General features: G+C 33.8%; 1 protein-coding gene across 6 annotated transcripts in view; it reads left to right on the top strand.

Annotated features, from left to right (window-relative positions):
* Window positions 1-19745, top strand: part of HERC4 (HECT and RLD domain containing E3 ubiquitin protein ligase 4) — a 134761-nt gene that overhangs the window by 29896 nt on the left and 85120 nt on the right. For all 6 annotated transcript variants that reach the window (XM_036923945.2, XM_036923942.2, XM_036923943.2 and 3 more), the window contains 2 exons: window positions 13482-13641; window positions 19244-19320. In XM_036923945.2, the coding sequence (XP_036779840.1) occupies window positions 13482-13641; window positions 19244-19320 (237 nt within the window). The remainder of the gene's footprint in view (window positions 1-13481; window positions 13642-19243; window positions 19321-19745) is intronic.

Below are 19745 nucleotides of genomic sequence, written 5' to 3'. Positions count from 1 at the left end.
CCCTTGTGTTTGGAAATCTGTGCACCTCCATGGCCTGAGAGACCATCTCCTTCCCCAGCTTGGGAAAGTTTTCAGGAATTACTTCCCCAAAGACACTTTCTATCCCTTTCTTTCTCTTTTCTTCTTCTGGTACCCCTATATTGCGAATATTGTTACGTTTGAATTGGTCACACAGTTGTCTCAGTATTCTTTCATTCCTAGAGATCTTTTTTTCCTTCTGTGCCTCAGCTTCTTTGTATTCCTCTTCTCTAATTTCTGTTCCATTTACTATTTCCTACTACATCTAATCTGCTTTTGAATCCCTCCATTGTATGTTTGATTTCAGGTATGGAATTTCTTAATGATTGAATCTCCATTCTAAATTTGTCCCTGAGTTTTTGAATATTTTTCTGTACCTCCATGAGCATGTTTATGGTTTTTGTTTGAACTCTTTTTTAGGAAGATTGGTGAGTTCAGTTTCACTTGGGCCTTTTTGTGGTGTGTGTGAGATTTTGATCTGAACACCAGGTTCCTTTGACGTTTCATATTTCTGTGTGGCACCCTCTAGTGCGCAGAAGCTCTAGTCTCTGGAGCTGTTCAGACCATGGAGTGATGTCGGGGGTTGCAGAGGAGCAGCACTGGTGCCTAGGGGGAGGAAAGAGCTGTTTCCTGCTTCCTGGCTACAGTGCCTGTCTCCACTATGAAAACCAGTGGGCTGAGCACACAGGCATAAGCCTCTGTGCTTTGCGTTTGTAGCTGCTGTAGGCAGTGTGTCCCTCTGGCTGGCCTGACGCCAGGGCAGGCACTGCTCGTTTGTGAGCCAGTGCCCTCAGGCCAGGATGAAGGCGCAGCAGGCTGCATATCACAGTGGGGAGCCTCAGAGCTGCCTAGTCAGCCAGGGGAATGGAGTCCCTGAAGCTCCTGAAAGTTCCTAATCTGCTGAGCAGAGTTTTCCTGGATAATTTTGTCCAGCTATCCTTTCTCTTGAGCAGCAAGCTGTGTGCAATCCTTGCTGCTGTAGCAGCTTTCTCGCTGTTAGGAAGTCTCTCAGACTGCCTGCCTTTCCATCTAGAGCAGCCAGATGTGGATCCCTGTTTTCCACAAATGCCTGGAATGTCAGGCTCTCCAAGTATTCCGCCTGTGTAAGCTTTCCAACTGCACTTATCTCCAGAACACCATGTAATGTAGGTTGTGCTCCCAAAGCAGATCTCCAGGGCTGGGTGTTCAGCAGTCCTAGGCTTCCCACCCTGTACCTGCTTCGTTTCTCTTCCTCTCACCGGTGAAATGGGATTATGGAAGTGCTTGCGTCCAGCCAGATCAAGGCTTTGGTACATTACCTGGTTTTGTGAGGTCTGCTCTTTTCTCCAGGTGTATGCATTCTGGTGCAGCCTTCTTTCCTGTTGTTCTTTTAGGATCAGTTGTATTAACTATATTTTTGTATTATATATTGTTTTGGGAGGAGTTCTCTATCTCATCTCTCATGCTGCCATCTTTAATCTCCAACAGGAATGTTTTGAAACTGAAATATTTAAGTGTATTCATTTGTTAGGTCTGCCATACCAAAGTACCACGAACTGGGTCACTTTAATAATAGAAATGTATCATCTCATAGTTCTGAGGCTAGAAATCCAAGATCAAGGTGTCAACATGCTTGGCTCCTTCTAAATGCTATAAGGGAAGGATCTGTTAGACCTCTCTCCAAGCTTGTGGTCATTTCCTCACAATCTTAGCATTCTTTCACATGGCATTCTCCCTGTGTGACTGTTGTTGAGCAAATTTCCCCTTTTAGTAGGACATAAGTCAGATTAGGGGCATACTGTCCTCCCATTATGACTTCATCTTAACTAATTACATCCTCAATTGACCCTGTTTTCAAATAAAGTCACCTTCTGAAATACTGGGTGTTAGGACTTCAACATAGATATTTTGGGGAAATGCAGTTCATTCCTTAAGATTTTGAGATCTGTAGATGAAAGAGGATACAGAGTAACATGATAATGTTTATATTTTCATTCAAGTAGCTGTTTTCTAATTTTGAATAAAACGCAGCTTTTAAAAGATACTAGTTTTATGAATATATTGCTAATGGTATCTGTATAGTATTGTCTTTATACCCAAAGGACAGCATATTCTTTATTGTTAGTTTTCTTGGTTTATTAGGTTCTCAGAACTTATTGTTATTAATGACTATTGGTATTAATGACAAAGGTTTAAACATTGGTCAGCGAAAGAGCTGAATAGATCATCTTGTATATTTTGTGATTCTTTATTGAAGAAATGTTTATATGTACTGTTTTAAATCAACCTGGGTCATAGTCGATTCTCAGGAGGGTTTTCATGGTCATTCCTGGGCATGTACATATGCAGAGCTGCAGAATTTTGAGTTCCCACTGTAAACATTCCCATCTGAGGTTCAACAAAGCAATGCTTTGCTTTCTTGTCTCAGCTCTCATACTGTAAACAGGTGTTCTTTTTGTAGTATTTTTAGTATCATGATTTTTGCATTTTTGTACTTTTTGTTGGTGATTTCACATTTAAAGTAGCCCCTGAGCATAGTGGTGAAGTGCTTAGAAGGCTGTGGTATGCCTTACAGCAAATATATTGAGGCATGAGTTATACAGTGCTGTTGGCTATAGTGCTGTTGGCTGTGTATTCAGTACTAATGAATCAACAGTGTTTATTAATGTTTTCAAAAAGATGTCTTTAAAAAGAAACAGACATAAAACAAGTTTACTATTGATCAGCTGACAAAAATGTTGTAATCAGAAGCTTTTAGGAAATTAACCCTGTATTTTCCCTCGAGGCAGTGATTCAGTATCTGCTACATAAGTACTGTGGTGACTTAAGAGAACATAACTATTGTGAATAATGAAAATCAATTGTATTCCCAAGTAGACTAAAATAAGAAGACCACAATTATAAGTGGGATAATGATGAGTTTTCCTAGAAAGATAGTACAGTAGTGAAATGTATCATCAATATTTAGAATTCTTCAGTTTTTTTAATATGTTGTGCAGAATTCTGCATCATCTTTCCTGAAGGTATAAAAGAAGTCTGGAGTCACCATTTTTGCAGCTTTTATTTTTCTTTTTGTAGTTTTCATTGACCATGTTGAGAACACAGAATTTTTCATTTTCTGTCCATAATGGCAGAGAAGAAAATTGACAGAAGATGATGTTATAATTACTAGACAAATCAGAAGATGATGTTATAATTACTAGACAAATAGCACCACTGTAAGATAAGGTGAATTTGCTCATATAAGTGAGCTCTTATTAAGCAGTGAGTCTGGAGATGATATTCTGCATGAATTTTCACAAACTCAAGGTCCCGAAGGAAATAGAGTGTTCTTAGTTATTCAACAGGAAGCATTTTATCATATAACATTTTACAACAAGAACTGGACCTATCCTGTATTGCTAAAAGGGTGTGTAGCAGTAATCTTTCTTTTATGAGGTTTGTGCAGCAAAATTTATTTGATGCAGTTTGTAAGAGAACAAATGTTGAAATCAGATGTATATTCAAAGGTGAATAGATGCCATAGAAATGAAAACTTATTAGGTTGTACATTTAAGTGGTTTTTATAAATCTAAAAATGACTATTTTGCATTTATGGAGCAAAGAAAATAGACTTTTTCTTAACAGAATGATGTGCTTAATAGATGAATTTTTTTGAAACAGATAGTTTCAAAAATACCACATTTTTTAACAATGCAAGTGAAAAAAAACCCAGAAGTAATGATCTAGACCTGTTAGAGAGTATTTGGAGTATATCTGCTTTCAGTATTTACAAGATGGATTATGTTACAATTCTCTAATCCTTTGTCTTTTCTGTTTTTGCTCTTGTCTTCAAATAATGTGTTTTTCCTTCCCAAGACAGTCTCTTCCATTTATGTTTTTTTCCTTTTTTGTGCCTTGCAAAACTAAATGCTCCTTTTTTATTCCTTTAAGAGAAATACTGTGACCTTAAATACTGATATGAACAGTGTTATTTTTCAGACTTTCCATATGAACATTTTGAAGCTTAAAGAGAAGTTAAAATAGCACAATGATCAACAGTTAACATTTGTCATCTTTATATCTGTGTGCATTTGTATTTTTTTAAACAAATACCTTATTTCTGAATTATGACTGACCCCAATGATCATATATTGTTTTTAAAACTTTTCTAACAAATTTAGCACCATAAGTTCGTAATTTGAACATCTTTTTGTATCCCCTACTTATCAAAAGAATCAGTTATTTTTAGTGGCTTACTTGGCAAGTTTTTCTTAACGTTTTCTATTCTGTTCCTTATATATCCATACTTACCCTAAATTAGAGTGAATTTAGTCCCCGCTTATGTCTCCCTTTTCTAAAACTGTACTACTTGACCTTGAAAGGCAAATGTAGCTTGGTGATCAAAACTTTAGAGTTAGCGTAGGACCTGGTACATAATGAACACTCATTAAATGTTAGTTGTTGGACTTGGTATGAATTGTATTTTCTTTTCTTTCTCACAAAGGGCATCATTGGGCCAGGCTTTCTATTCAGTGTGTTTTGCTGGATTCATTTATTCCCTCTTCATTCTTCCTTATCATTGACTCTCTTTTCAGTTCATCTTGTTTTGTACATTAAACTAGAATTTGACCTCCATGTTAAAGTAACAATACACCACTGATTTGACTTTCTAGCATACTGAGAGAAATGGTTGAGGCTTTTCATTTTGAGGAGCCATTTAGAAAAAATTAGAAAAATTTAAAAATTGTACAGAGAATTTATCAGTTCTATGTATTTGTTTTCTGAAGTCTATTAAATGCTGTTCCTAAGACTTATAGGTGTTTTGTTTCTTTAATAATGCATTTCTGCAATAGTTATCTATTCTCAAATTAGGTATCTCAGTAATTTGATGGAGTTAAAATTCAGAAAGTACCAAAATTTAAGTTTTTAGTATGTAGAAAAACATTAAAAAGCTTGGGTCACTTTTAAAGTGAAAACATTGGTTTTAATACATTGTTTTAAATATTCTCTAATATTCTATTTAATTTGTTTATATTTGTTTTTTGTTTTGAGTAGAGAATGTATTCACATGGTTCAAAGATAAAAGCAATGTAAATATACATTGAGAAGTTTTACTCTTTGGTTTGACCACCCTATTTCCTCTTCTCTCTGCATCCCCTGTAGGTAACTATGTTTATTAGTTTTTTTGTATATTCTTCCAAAATTACTTCATGTAGACGTAAACAAGTATGAATATATGTTATTCTTTCTTCTTCCTTACACAAAAAAATAGCAAGTCCTGTACACTATTTCATGTTTTCTTTTTTTTTTCTCCTTTGGTAATATAGCCTTGAGGTCTTAACATATCAGCATGTGAAATTTCCTCATTATTTTTTTTGTTGAGCATAGTATTCCAACATATAGACTGAATCCTTTATTGATGGATGCTTAGAATATTTCTAGTCTTTTGTTATTATATATAGTAGTTAATATAAATACACATTCACGCATACACAAACACATATGCACGTGTGTATCTGTAATCTACCTTCCTAGGTTTTCCAGCTGGGGCCTGTATAGACAAAGGTCAGATTAACAAGAGGAAAAACAAGTTTTTTAACACTTGTATTGCACTTACACATGTGAGAACTCAGTAATGAGTCATTTAAAGGGGTGATACAACATGGGCTCATATAGTGTCTTAAAATAACAAAGTTTGGAGAAGTAACCAAACAAAAAGAACTTCGACTTGTTGGGATGGCAAGTTGTGGGAACATAAATATGTGGAGAAGCTAATGGGAATATACATTGAAAAGTTTTACTCTTTGGTTTGACCACCAAAGATAAGGGCTGGTTTCGAAGTTTGTTATATAGGTTCTGCGGGTTCTGTCTCTGAGTGGATAAAGGTCTAGAGTTGTCCCTAATGATTAACTTCTCTCCTTCCTGGTAGAAAGAGAAAGACACCTTTACAAATTTATGTCCTTTTAAGCAAATAAATAGAGGGCAGAGAGCTTTTCTTATATCTGGTTCTTCTTAAAGGGCTTAAGCTCAAGATAATCCTATGCCAAAGTGGAATATTTTGGCGTGGTGTAGTTAGCAACATTTTACTAGTTAGTTGTATCAGTAGGATAGTTTCCTGGAAATGGAACTGCTAGGTCCAAAAGGTAAATGCTTATGTTTTGTTAGGTATTGCTACATTCCTCTCCATAAAGGTGGTTCTCTTTGTACACACACTATCAATATATAGGAGTGCCTTTTCCCCCCACAGATTGTTATCAAATGCTGGATTTTTATTCAGGTAAAAAATTTTGTCTTCATGTATGTTTTTGAATGAGCTTTTTTTTTACATTAATAAATTCTATTTTTTGGGGTAATTTTAGATTCATGGCAAAAATAAGCAGGAAGTGTGCAGAGTTCCAATGTACCCCATCCCCTCCCACTTGTGACCTTCCCAACTATCTAAAGCTTGTACCACAGTAGCACATTCATCAACATTAGTCACATTAACAAATCATTAGCTTTTGAAGTACATAGTTTACGTTAGTGTTCACTCTTTGTTTTGTACATTCTATGGATATTGACAAATGCATAATGATGTGGTATTGAGTAGAGTAGTATTATAGATAAAGATTAGAGCACAAATAAATAAAATAGAGAAGAATAAAACAATAGAATCAGTGAAAGCAGGAGCTTGTTCTTCGAGAAAATAAACAAAATAGGTAAACCCATAGCCAGACTTATCAAGAAAAAAAGCGTCTCCACACATAAACAATCAGAAATGAGAAAGGAAAAATCACAATAGACAACACAAATACACAAAGACTTATGGGAGAATACTATGAAAAATTATATGTTAACAAACTGGATAACTTAGAAGAAATGGATAACTTTCTAGAAAAATACGACCTTCCAAGGATGACCCAGGAAGAAACAGAAAATCTGAATAGACCGATTACCAGCAAGGAAATTGAATTGGTAATCAAAAAACTACCTATGAACAAAACTCCTGGACCAGATGATTTCACTGCTGAATTTTATCAAACATTTAGTGAAGACCTAATACCCGTCATCCTTAAAGTTTTCCAAAAAGTTGAAGAGGAGGGAATATTCCAAACTCATTCTATGAGGCCAGCATCACTGTAATACCAAAACCAGGCAAACACACCACAAGAAAAGAAAATTACAGAACAATAACCCTGATGAAACATAGATGCAAAAGCACTCAACAAAATATTAGCAAAGCAAATTCAAAAATACATCAAAAAGGTCATCCATCATGATCAAGTGGGATTCATCACAGGGATGCAAAATGGTACAACATTAAAAAATACATCAACATCATCTACCACATCAACAACAACAACAAAAAACCACACGATCATCTCCATAGATGCCGAAAAAGCATTTGACAAAATTCAACATCCATTGTTATGAAAACTCTCAACAAAATGGGTATAGAAGGCAAGTACCTCAACATAATGAAGGCCATATATGACACACCCACAGCCAAGATTATACTTAACAACAAGAAGCTGAAAGCTTTTCTTTTAAGATCGGCAACAAGTCAAGGATGCCCACTCTCCCCACTTTTATTCAATATAGTTCTGGAGGTCCTAGCTACGGCAATCAGACAACACAAGGAAATAAAAGGCATCCAGATTGGAAAGGAAGAAATCAAACTGTCCCTGTTTGCAGATGACATGATACTGTACATAAAAAACCCTAGAGAATCCACTCCAAAACTACTAGATCTAATATCTGAATTCATCACAGTTGCGGGATACAAAATTAATACACAGAAATCTGTTGCATTCCTATACACTAATGATGAACTAGCAGAAAGAGAAATCAGGAAAATAATTCCATTCACAATTGCATCAAAAAGAATAAAATACCTAGGAATAAACCTAACCAAGGAAGTGAAAGACCTATACTGTGAAAACTACAAGACACTCATGAGAGAAATTAAAGAAGATACCAATAAATGGAAACACATCCTGTGCTCATGGATAGGAAGAATTAATATTGTCAAAATGGCCATCCTGCCTAAAGCAATCCACAGATTTCATGCAATCCCTATCAAAATACCAACAGCATTCTTCAACAAACTAGAGCAAATAGTTCTAAAAATCATATGGAATCACAATAGACCCCAAATAGCCAAAGCAATCCTGAGAAGGAAGAATAAAGCAGGGGAAATTATACTCCCTAACTTCAAGCTCTACTACAAAGCCACAGTAATCAAGACAGTTTGGTACTAGCACAAGAACAGACACATAGACCAATGGGAGGGACTAGAGAGCCCAGATAACAAACGCATGCTCAATTAATATACAGTAAAGGAGCCATGGATATACAATGGGGAAATGACAGCCTCTTCAACAGATGGTGCTGGCAAAAAACTGAACAGCTACATGTAAGAGAATGAAACTGGATTATTGATCTAACCCCATACAGAAAAGTAAATTCAAAGTGGATGAAAAGACCTGAATGTAAGTCATGAAACCATAAAACTCTTAGAAAAAAACATAGGCAAAATTCTCTTCGACATAAACACGAGCAACTTCTTCATGAACATATCTCCCTGGGCAAGGGAAACAAAAGCAAAAATGAACAAGTGGGACTATATCAAACTAAAAAGCTTCTGTATAGCAAAGGACACCATCAGTAGAACAAAAAGATATCCTACAGTATGGGAAAATATATTCATAAATAACATATCCAATAAGGGGTTGACATCCAAATTATATAAAGAGCTCACGTGCCTCAATGAACAAAAAGCAAATAAGCCAATTAAAAAATGGGCAGGGGAGCTGGACAGAAACTTCTCCAAAGAAGAAATTCAAATGGCCAACAGGCACATGAAAAGATGCTCCACATCGCTAATTATGAGAGAAATGCAAATAAAAACCACAGGAGATATCACCTCACACTAGTTAGGATGGCCAACATCCAAAAGACAAACAACAACAAGTGTTGGCAAGGTTGCAGAGAAAGGGGAACCCTCCTGCACTGCTGGTGTGAATGTAAATTAGTTCAACCATTGTGGAAAGCAGTATGGAGGTTCCTTAAAAAACTAAAAATAGAAATACCATTTGACCCAGGAATTCCAGTCTTAGGAATTTACCCTAAGAATGCAGCAGCCCAGTTTGAAAAAGACATATGCCCCCCTACGTTTATTGCAGCACCATTTACAATAGCTAAGAAATGGAAGCAACCTAAGTGTTCATCGTAGATGAATGGATAAACAAGAGGTGGTACATATACACAATGGAATATTATTCAGCCATAAGAAGAAAACAAATCCTACCATTTGCAACAACATGGATGGAGCTAGAGGGTATTATGCTCAGTGAAATAAGCCAGGCAGAGAAAGAAAAGTATCAAATGATTTCACTCATCTGTGGAGTATAAGAACAAAGAAAAAAACTGAAGGAACAAAACAGAAGCAGGCTCACAGAACCCAAGAATGGACTAAGAGTTACCAAAGGGAAAGGGACTGGGGAGGATGGGTGCGAAGGGAGGGATAAGGGGAAAAGGGGCATTACGATTAGCACACATAATGTGGTGGTGGGGGACACGGGGAAGGCAGTATAATACAGAGGAGACAAGTAGTGATTCTATAGCATCTTAGCCACGCTGATGGACGGTGACTGTAGTGGGGTATGTGGTGGGGAGTTGATAATAGGGGGAGTCTAGTATCCCTAATGTTGCTCATGTAATTGTACATTAATGATACCAAAAAAAATAGTATTATGCTCGTAAAGTCCTCTGTCCTCTGCCTGTTCATCTCTTTCTTTCCCCTGATCCTAGTAACCACTAATCTTTTTACTATTTCTTAAGTTTTGCCTTTTCCAGAATGTCATTGTTGGAATCAGCTTCAAGGGTTGATAATTCATTTCTTTTTAGTGTTGAATAGTATTCCGTCATCTGGATGCCACCATAGTTTATTCATTTTGGTTGCTTTCACGTTTTGGCAGTTGTCAGTAAAGGTGCCTCAATACCCATGTGCAGTTTTTTTTTTAATTGAAGTATTGTTAATATACAATCTTAAATTGATTTCAGATATTTAACACAGTGTTTCAACAGTTATCTATATTATTAATCCTTATCCCTACTAATGTGGTTACTGTCTGACAACAGAGAAAGATTTTACAGAATTGTTGACTATATTCTCCATGCTCTACTACTATCCCCATGGCAACAGTATACTTTTATGTTATAATATATATATTTTATGATTGAGAATCTTTGTGCCTTTTTATCCCCCTCACCCTCCTTATCCACCCACCTCAACCCGTCCCCCATGGTAACCACTAGTCACTTCTCAGTGTGTCTGAGTCTACTGTTGTTTTTATTCATTCTATTTTGCTTTGTTTTATATTCCACAAATAAGTGAAATGATAGGTTATTTGTCTTTCTTCATCTCGCTTATTTCACTGAGCATGATATGCTCTAGATCCGTCCATGTTGTTGCAAATGGCAGGATTTCTTTTTCTTTTTTTATGGCTGAATAATACTCCATTGTGTATATGTAACACATCATCTTTATCCATTCATCTATTGATGGACACTTACATTGTTTCCGTATCTTGGCTATTGTAAATAATGCAGTGATAAATATAGGGGTGCATGTATCTTTTTGAATCTGGGATTTTGTTTTCTTTGGTTGAATTCCTAGAAGGGGAATTAATTGAGTTGAATGGTGTTTCTCTTTTTAGTTTTTTAAGGAACCTTCATACTGCTTTGTACCAATTTATGTTCCCACCAGCAGTGTAGGAGAGTTCCCATTTCTCTGCATCCTCACTGAGACTCATTATTTCTTGTCTTTTGGATAGTGGCATTCTAACTGGAGTGAGGTGATATCTGATTGTGGTTTTGATTTGCATTTCCCTGATGATTAGAGATGTGGAGCATCTTTTCATGTGCCTGTTAGCTATTGTATGTTCATGGCTCCTTTATCATATATTAATTTATCATATATGCGTGGGTTTATATCCATGTGCAAGTTTTTGTGTGGACGTAACTTTCGACTCCTTAAGGTAATACCAAAGAGCACAGTTGCTAGATCGAATGATAAGAGTTTGTTTAGTTTTGTAAGAAACTGCCAAACTGTCTTTTGAAGTGACTGTACCATTTTTGCATGCATTCCCTGATGACATATCATGTAGAGCATCCTTTCATATGCATAGCTTGCCATCGTATATCTTCCTTGGTGCCAGATCTTTTGCCTGTTTTTTTTCAATTGGGTTTTCATTTTCTTCTTGAGTTTTAAGTTTTTGTATATTTTTAGATAACAGTCCTTTATTTGATATTTCTTTTGCAAGTATTTTTTCCCATTCTGTGGCTGTGTTTGTCATTCTTTTGGTAATGTGACCTTTTTTACTTGAAGGTTAACCCATATAGAGAAGTATACAAATTACACGTGTGTATGGCTTTATGAATTTTCTCAGTGAACATATTAGTGGCTCTTCCGTATAGTTTGAATTTACGTTTTTCTCATCAATGAATTTGAGCATCTTTTCATATGATTAAGGGCCATATCTGCTTTTTCTCAGAATTATCAGTTCTCAGTTTTGCCCATTTTTCACTAAATTACTGGTCTTTTTTTTTCCTAGTAAGTCTTTAAAAATTGGGGAGATTATTTCTTTAAGATGTAACCTTTCCCCCCTGTTTTTCTTATCAGTCTTTTCACTTTGCTTTTAGTTTGTTTGCTATAATAAGTAATTTGAATTTTCTTAAATGAGTATATGGAATCTCTTCCTCTTTCCTCAGCTCAGGATTTAGCTGAAGTGTTGCTCAACGTTTTTTGTAGTATCTTTTATGTATACTTCAATAAGTATTTCATGTTTCTAAGGTACCTTTTGTATATTTTTACCTTAGCATTTGATCACAATTGTTATCTCACTTGTCTTTCTGTAGACTTGAGCACAAGAGGTAAGCAGTAAATATTAGTGTTTGCTATGAATGATTGTTTCTATTTTGTTTCTTAGATTTTTTTGTACCTTTAATTTCAGGCCATTGCTATCTGTTTAAATACTCCTTTATTTGTTATTGTTGAACCAACCAGTCTTACTCATCTCTCTGTTCATCCTGTCATGTTCTGCTCTTTATGGTATTTCCTTTGAGGATTGTCTTGGAGAGACTTTAGTTTATTTCTGAGGCCTCTGAGAGATAATGAGTCTTGTATGTATTTTACTTCTTCATAATTAAGATTTATGGAAGTGTTTTAATGTAAACAAATGATGACGTCTAAGTGCTTTTACTTATTTTTTGGGGGGAACAGTGTGTTATATCTTCTTTTTTTGTTTTTGTATGTTTCTACAATATAATTCTATAAAAACATATATATATAAAATACATGCAGAAAGTGAGAGATTAGTAGAATGACCTTCCATGTACTGTTTACCAGCTTCACAAGTTACTAATTTATGGTACTTTAAGGTAAGTACTTAAAATAACATATGATTAGAGTTGTACAGATTCCTAGAGGCTCTCTGGGGCTAACCTCCCACTCCAAAATACAGGATATGGTCCAGATACAATTTGGATTTCTCGTATTTAGGGATTTAAACCTTCTTGATACATGTTTCATTTATTGAACAGCTGCATTTGTACATTGAGCTAAAATGTGCTTCTGAAGAAACCAACTGATTCAGTTTTAATAACTCTTCAACATGAGGCTTTCAGTTTATTGATGATATAAATTATAGCTTTCTTATTAACCCTAAGAAAAGTTAATTTTAAATGGTGCCTTCAAAAAAGCTTGTAGAATTGATACTAGTAAAAAAACTGATAGACATTGAACATTAAGGAGACTAAGGAAACAATCACTTTCTCTCCTCATTTGTCAGTGGCTGCCGACAGTGGAATGAAGGGGCAATATTTCAAGTTAATTTCTGATTTAAAAGTTAAGCACATTTTAACCACATAGGGAATTTTTATATCTTTGATGTTAAAATGGCAGTCCATAAACTGAAACCTATTCATTATGGTCACCTTTCAAGTTCTTACCATAGCATATCTGGTAGATGCTTTATTTACAAAATCTGTAAAGAATTTGTATCCTATCAGAAATTGCCAATTCAGCCTTTTTTAAAAGTTAACTTTGGGATTACTCCATAATAGTATCTGTATGGTAATGTATGTGTCAATTATGATTTTACTATTAAAAAATAACCCAGGTTACTTAAATGATTCCCTTTTCAGCTGAACTCCTCTCATTTATTGATAATGGCTTTGAATGAAGAGCACTTTCTGAGATAATTTTTTATGACTCCTTAACTTCTTCCCAAAAATGTTCAAGTCACTTCTGAGCTGATTATACCTTATGATATATATCTGTATTTATCACAATGAAAATTTTGTATGGGATATATTTGTTAGATTTTTCACAATAATCGATGTCATACTTAGTCACTATTTCAGCATTTCCTTAGCTTGTTTGTATGAGATGAAGACTGTCTTATTGTTATTGGGAGTTCAAAACTGGAATGTAATGTCTCTCTTCTTGATTTCTGTAGAGCAGGTTGTTGCCCTGGATGCCCAAAATATTATAGCTGTTTCATGTGGAGAAGCTCATACGTTAGCACTAAATGACAAGGGCCAGGTGTATGCTTGGGGTCTCGATTCTGATGGACAACTTGGCCTGCTAGGATCAGAGGAGTGTATCAGAGTACCCAGGTAACAAAGGTGACCAAAAAGAGGTCTTTAACTGTCTTTCATAATAAATTTGTTATCTAAATTACTCTGCTTAATGTGAGCGTGTAAAAGTTGATACCTAATTATTTCTTCCCTTTGAGTTTTCTTTAAGAGTTTACTAGGTAGGTTCTTGCCTTTTAATTTGGGTTGAATGCTATTTTTTTATACACTTCATATTTCCGTTCAAATTATTTATGTTTCGCAAAAAAGGGATGGGGAATACATACTTCATTATAAATTTTCTCTTAACTAAAATTTCTAAGTGGTTTAGACCAATTTAAACTACGAATTCTATCTTGAGTACCTTAGCTATTGAAATATTTTAAAAATATTTGTTGGTTGCATGTTTATCTTTATTTTTTATTTTTTATTTTATTGAATATAAAAGTGTCACATGCTTACTATAAAAAGAATTCAGTTTCTTTTTTTTACATAGTAGTGACACAGTTTATGTTAACCAAGAAGAGATTATAACATTACATCATAGAATTATTTCAAAATTGAAAAGTAAACAATGACTCATCAGTGTTATAGTCCTACAGATTTACATAAGGCCATTGTTTTAATATTAAAAAATAAGAGCATGAATGTTACTGAGGTAAAAATACAAAGATTTAAAGTATCCTATTTCTTTTAGTACATAAATAATATATGAACTCTTGCTTACTTTTAAAACTTACACAAATTTGTGCCTCTTTAGACTCTTGTTCTTCCTAGTAATAGTTATAGGAACAAAAGACAACTCTCCAGGAAACCAATGTATTAAACTTACTTTAGGTGTACTAGGTAGCATTTTATTTCATACAAATTTACAGATTTTGTTGTTAATTTAATATTGATAACTTACATATTTGTGCCTCTACTCTTTTATGAACTTGGATATGGCTGTGAAAGAGATCTTAAAATTTGTGTTCCTTTGTCTTTTTTTATTTGTTAAAATATGTATTAACTTTTTGCTGTGTACTAAGGCATTTCTTCTATTCAACCCTCTTGGTTTTTAATGGACTGATCTGATTTTTTGTAACATATATTGTTTTTAGCTGATATTTTCATGTCTTAAAGATCAGTTTAATATTTCAGTATGTTTTGTTTTGGGGTGAATTATGCTGCGAATGAGTTTGTCTTTGTCAGTTTATTTAACACAGGTTCACTGCAGGAGTTTCATATGCCAGTGGCATTCAAGACAATGTCTCTTAATGAGCCAATAGAGAAATAACATACTCCAAAACAGTGATAAAGTATACTGTTGTTCCAAGTAAGGGGAGATGAAAGAAATAAAGTCCAAGTTTAGTTGAGTTGTACCTTTATATGAGTTGGTACATGAGTGAGTTGGTACTTGGGAGAAGTGGGCTTAGCCAAGAGCTGACATCTAGCTGCAGCTCAAAAATATAAGTCCCTTGTTGCTAGAGCACATTGCTAGGGGGAATGACCCAGTGTCAGTGTTTGAGGACAAAAGAGGATCTCCTAGGTCTGGGGTACAGTTTTTACCACTGACAGTAAAAGAGTCTCCTTTATCTTGTCAGGAACTAATTACCCCAAGCTCTTCAGAGACTATTTAGATCAGCAGAGTTACCTTGCCCAGACTGAACAGTGTCTCACAGTCCTCACAAACTCTTGGTATTTATAGTCAAAATGTCCCCTTGCTGTAGCTGTTTCTTTGTATGTTTTTATTGATAAGCCCCAAGTAGGGCTCCTCAGCAGCTGAGCTACTAAGTTTTTACTAGTGAGAACAGGTGAGATGATATCCTGACACAATTTATTTTATTCTTACATCAAAACAACTTTACCCCTAAAACAGTTTCATTTTTATCATAAACAAGTAGATTTGAAACCACATGAAACCAATATATAACATAGTAGAAATATATTTTTTGAAAGACAGCCAGTGATTTTTTTTTCTAAGTTTCAGTACCAAATCACTTTTTAGATGCAAGGTGTTTTCTAAACGCTTAGCAGTGCCAACGTTCTTTGTAAATTTCACATATATTTTAAATTAAATGAATAGAAGATAGGAAGAAGCTCACATATATGTAAATAGGTTTTTAAAAATTAGCATTTATACTTTTCAAAAGAGTGATCAGAAAGTGATCAGAAAGTGAAAATTCAAATTAAGGCTGTACATTTTTGAAAAGAAATATCCATTTTTATGCCAGTAAATAAGGGTATGTAAATTAAGCAACACTTGAAAATTAAAGAAGAATGTAAAAATAATAATAGATTGTATTAGAAACTCTTACTAGTTTGATAACCTTTTCCTACTTAAAATTTTGTTTTGTTTTGAAATCATTACTTCTTGGGGAAAAAACTTAAATTATTCAGTCAGTGGTCTATGTAAGATCTGCATTTCCAGCTAGTTACCTCTTTTTATGTAGGATATACGTTATACCTTTGCTTTAAAAATAAGTTAAGCCTAGTTTTACTTTCTTTTAGTTTAATGTAAGTGCAAATACATACTTTTCCATTCAAACCTTAGAAAAACAATCCTTGGCAATAAAATTATTTTTTAAAGTTCTGTTTCTTGGATGTATGTGGTAAAAAATTATGATAAGATGGTATAAGATCCTTGTGAGTACAGCTATTTCTGGACTATAGAAACTGATTAAACATGCTTGACTTGTCATTTTGCTCAAAAATTTATTTTCTTGATTTCACTCAGTTTTAAACATGTATTACAATTTCTGCCTAATATTAGAATTGGAAAGTTCAGAGCATTTTAGATTAAAATTAAAAAATATTTCTTAATGGTAGAGACTGAGACTAGATTGGTTTAGCTTAAACTTTTCAAAACTGAAAGGAGCTGTTGTGCTAAGACTTTTCTTAAATCACTAAGAAAATGGTGGCTGAACTGGGAAATAGAAAGTTGTTGATTGTTTTATTGGCAAAATATATTTTTAACACCACTTTATTGAGGTATGGTTGACATATAAAAAGCTACTTAATATGAACACCTTCATGAGTTTGGAATTGTCAAAAAATTCCATGCTTAAGCAGTTCTTCAAAATTTTTAATTGTAAACTATGAACTTTTCACTCATTTTTGTTAACAGTTGGAATTTTACCTTCACAAATAACTGGAAATGTCTGGTTTCTGCCTATATTGCCACTGTACATTAAATTGGAAAAACATGACAGTACAACAGTATGCATACTCATCAATTAATAGGTTTTGGCACATTTCCTAAGGGAGGGGAATATAAGCCTTATTTCCAAGTTTATTAACTGTTTTCTTAAAAATTTCAAACATCTCTCAAAATTCAGTAAAGAAATGATTGTGTTCTTTATGATGAATCATTTTAGTGATGTCATAGCCATTTAAAATGTTTGATATAGTCTAAACTTTAGAGAGTTATTTTAAATTTATAAGAAATTAAAAAATGTTTACCCTAGACATCTGGATTCTGTGTTTCCTTTCATAGTTCTGTTTAATTAGGAATCTTGAAGTGTGTTATGTATGTGTGTTTCTGTATATTTATATATATATTTTTTATATATATATATATATATATATATATATACATTTGTATATGTAAATTATGACTTATTTTGCTTCCCTGTTAACTGTACTTGAGTCCTTTAAAAAACCTGAAAACCAATAAACATATTCATTATCTTTTTACTTAAAAAGGGGTTTGTTTTACTGAATCCTGTGAAATTCTATTTCATTAAGACTTTTCTAATTTGTTACCTCTTTAGAAAAGTGGAACATGGGAAACTATTGGTAAATTGAGTTTTACCATTCACAGTGTTTTTCTTCATTTTATTCCTGAAAGCTAAAGAAATCTCCCCCACCAATTAATCTTGATGAAAGGAGTTTTGTTTTTATTCTTTAAAACAGTAATGACACAGAAGAATTTCTTTCCTTATCTTTGTAGTAGACATGGCTAAAGAAATTAGCATTTATGTTATATTCCAAGCCTTATTATTTCAGAAATGAGAGTCACTGAGTTTAAATTGATATGCAAATTTAGGGGCAGGCTTTATCATAGTTTAATACTAAAGCCTCAAAGACATTACAAATTCACTTATCCTTTAACAGTGTATTTATTATGTACTTTTTGCCAGGCACTATGGTAGGTACTAGGAATTCCATGGGTATGAGACCCATAGTCTACCTTATTGTTCAGCAGAATATACTAAGAATAATTAAATTAATAAGTGCATCAGTAATTAATAGTGATACATGCTGTGAGAGCAAAAACTGTAGGGTGCTTTGAGAATCTGGTATTCTTATGCCATTTGGTCTTAGTCTTGCAAATTGTATTTTGATACCTGAAACAGTGGTTTTTAAAAATATTTAATATAGGGCACTAGTCAATGTATGATGTGCCTAGTATGCATAAGCAGTAACAGTAAATGTTTAGTAACTTCAGCACAGTTGTACATATCCATGTAATTTTTATTCCTAGTTTTACATTGCCAGTGTTTGATTTTGCTAATTGCAGAAAAATGGCATTTTGCTACATTTGAAAATCTGCAGGTGCATTGATTGGATCCTGGTAACTTGTTGGATTCTGTTAAATTATAACAGTAAAGCTCTCAGATTTTGTAGTTAAGAACATAAATCCACTAAATAAAAATATTGTTAATACAATATGGAATTAGAGTAACTATCCTTTTTCCTGCTCAAAATTTGATATGCTGAAGCTGCCTTCCAAAAATCATGGGTATCAACACTCTGGTCAGAACTTGCTCTGGACTCTCATATGGCAGAATCAAGTCAGGTGGCAGTGGCAGGTAAAGGGAAATAAGAAACGTGATGTTTCCTCCTCCCCTTTGTTCCTTTGAAAACAATCAGGAGAAACAGTAGACTGACAAGGTAAAGGGGAACTACTTAAGAAAAACCTGGGATGGTTGATGCACAAAGTTACTTGATTTTTTTGTAATGTTACAATAATTAGTCTTTAGAATTATTATTGCAGTTGAGGAAAATTAAAAAATGGGTGTGCGTGTGGGGTAAGAAACTATATATATATAAGGAAAAAAACACAAGATGGCAGAAATGCAACTGAACACATCAGTGACCATAATAAATGAATTGATCAAATTTCCCTATTAAAAAATTAAATTGAATATTACTGGTTTTAATGTAAAGCAAAAGGATAGCCTAAAAGGAATAGGTTTCATAGTTTATGACTCAGTTTTAGCACGTTAGGAATCCCTACTGGTTCTTGGGGAATCTGGTAGAGGAGAACATATATTAAACTAGGTCAAACAGCAATATTATACAAATTAGGATACAATACAAATATTACCAAGTTTCATACTTGAAAGATTTAAAATAAGTTTTTGATAATAAAACATCTGAATTATAAAAGCACTCTAAGAAGTACTTAAGTGTGAGCATAGTTTATTTTACTTAAATGTTGTCTTCAATGTATTTTCTCATCACACCTCTTTATTTTTTTCAAATCAAGGTTTTGTTTACTGATTTTAGCATACATTTTTGGCAAAATGGGTGCTTTTGATAAAATAGCATGAACTGCTGGGTTGGTAGAAAACTACTTGCACATAGTAGGTGGTAAATAGCATTCAGGATCCATTTATTAACTAGAATTAACTGATCCATCTCTTTTCTTATTTTATAGAAATATTAAAAGTTTGTCAGATATCCAAATAGTACAGGTTGCGTGTGGTTACTATCATTCACTTGCACTTTCTAAAGGTAAGCATTGTTTTTATTTTGTTTTCCTTTTTTCAGTTCTATTACTTGATGCTTTAAATGAGCTGGAAGTTCTCTAATTTTGTTCTTATTCAAGATTGTCCTGGTTCTTCTTGATCCTTTTCATTTCCATATACATTTTAAAATTAGCTTGTTAGTTTTCACTGACATGCAGAGAAACTGCTGGGATTTTGATTAAGATTGCATTGTTTGTAAATCAGTTTACGGAAACTATTAAATATTGAGTTGTTCAGTTCTTGAATATGCTCTATCCCTCCATTTATTTTAATCTTTTAGTTTTTTTCAATAGTATTTTGTTGTTTTCTCTAGAGAGGTCTTATTTACCTTTTGTTATATTTTTTCCCTAGATACTTGGTTTTTTTGTTACTGTGAATGCTGTCATTTTCAAGTTGTTTATTGCTAGTATA

The sequence above is a fragment of the Manis pentadactyla genome, chromosome 8, assembly GCF_030020395.1.
Source record: "Manis pentadactyla isolate mManPen7 chromosome 8, mManPen7.hap1, whole genome shotgun sequence".
Classification (NCBI taxonomy): domain Eukaryota; kingdom Metazoa; phylum Chordata; class Mammalia; order Pholidota; family Manidae; genus Manis; species Manis pentadactyla.
Note: the sequence above shows the minus strand (reverse complement) of the source record. Positions and strands in the feature narration are given on the sequence as shown.